This window comes from Myotis brandtii, unplaced genomic scaffold (genome assembly GCF_000412655.1).
Source record: "Myotis brandtii unplaced genomic scaffold, ASM41265v1 scaffold986, whole genome shotgun sequence".
NCBI classification, from domain to species: Eukaryota; Metazoa; Chordata; class Mammalia; order Chiroptera; family Vespertilionidae; genus Myotis; species Myotis brandtii.
This window is the reverse complement of record NW_005372102.1, coordinates 1418037-1418397: the sequence shown is the minus strand read 5'-3', so window position 1 is coordinate 1418397 and position 361 is coordinate 1418037. Positions and strand designations below refer to the sequence as shown.

General features: G+C 67.9%; 1 protein-coding gene across 1 annotated transcript in view; it reads left to right on the top strand.

Moving 5' to 3' along the window:
* Window positions 1–361, top strand: part of HGFAC (HGF activator) — a 7799-nt gene that overhangs the window by 675 nt on the left and 6763 nt on the right. Inside the window, exon 2 of the mRNA XM_014533451.1 lies at window positions 146–337. Within this exon, the coding sequence (XP_014388937.1) occupies window positions 146–337 (192 nt within the window). The remainder of the gene's footprint in view (window positions 1–145; window positions 338–361) is intronic.

The following is a 361-nucleotide window of genomic DNA, read 5'->3' as shown; positions in this document are numbered from 1 at the left end:
GGGCTTGTTGGACCCTCAGGGTGCCCGTGGCGCCCAGTCCCCACTCCAAGGTCTGAGGGCCCAAGTACCTGAGGCCCAGGGCAGGGCCTGAGTGTTGGGGGGCCGGTCCCACATGAATGCTGTCACAGCTCTCGGCTCCTCTTAGAACCACACGGAGTCCCGAGAACCTAATGCCACAGTGACCTCCAGGACCCCCACTATTCCTGTGACCTCAGTGACCTCCACGACCTCTCCCGCGAGCACTCCAGAGGCAGAGAGTCCCCGTGGTGGGGGGCTCACCTCCCCGCCCAGGGCGGCCCCCTCCGGCAGCAGCCCTGGGGGCCCAGGGAGGTCAGGGGCTTCCTGGAGGAGGTGGGGGCTG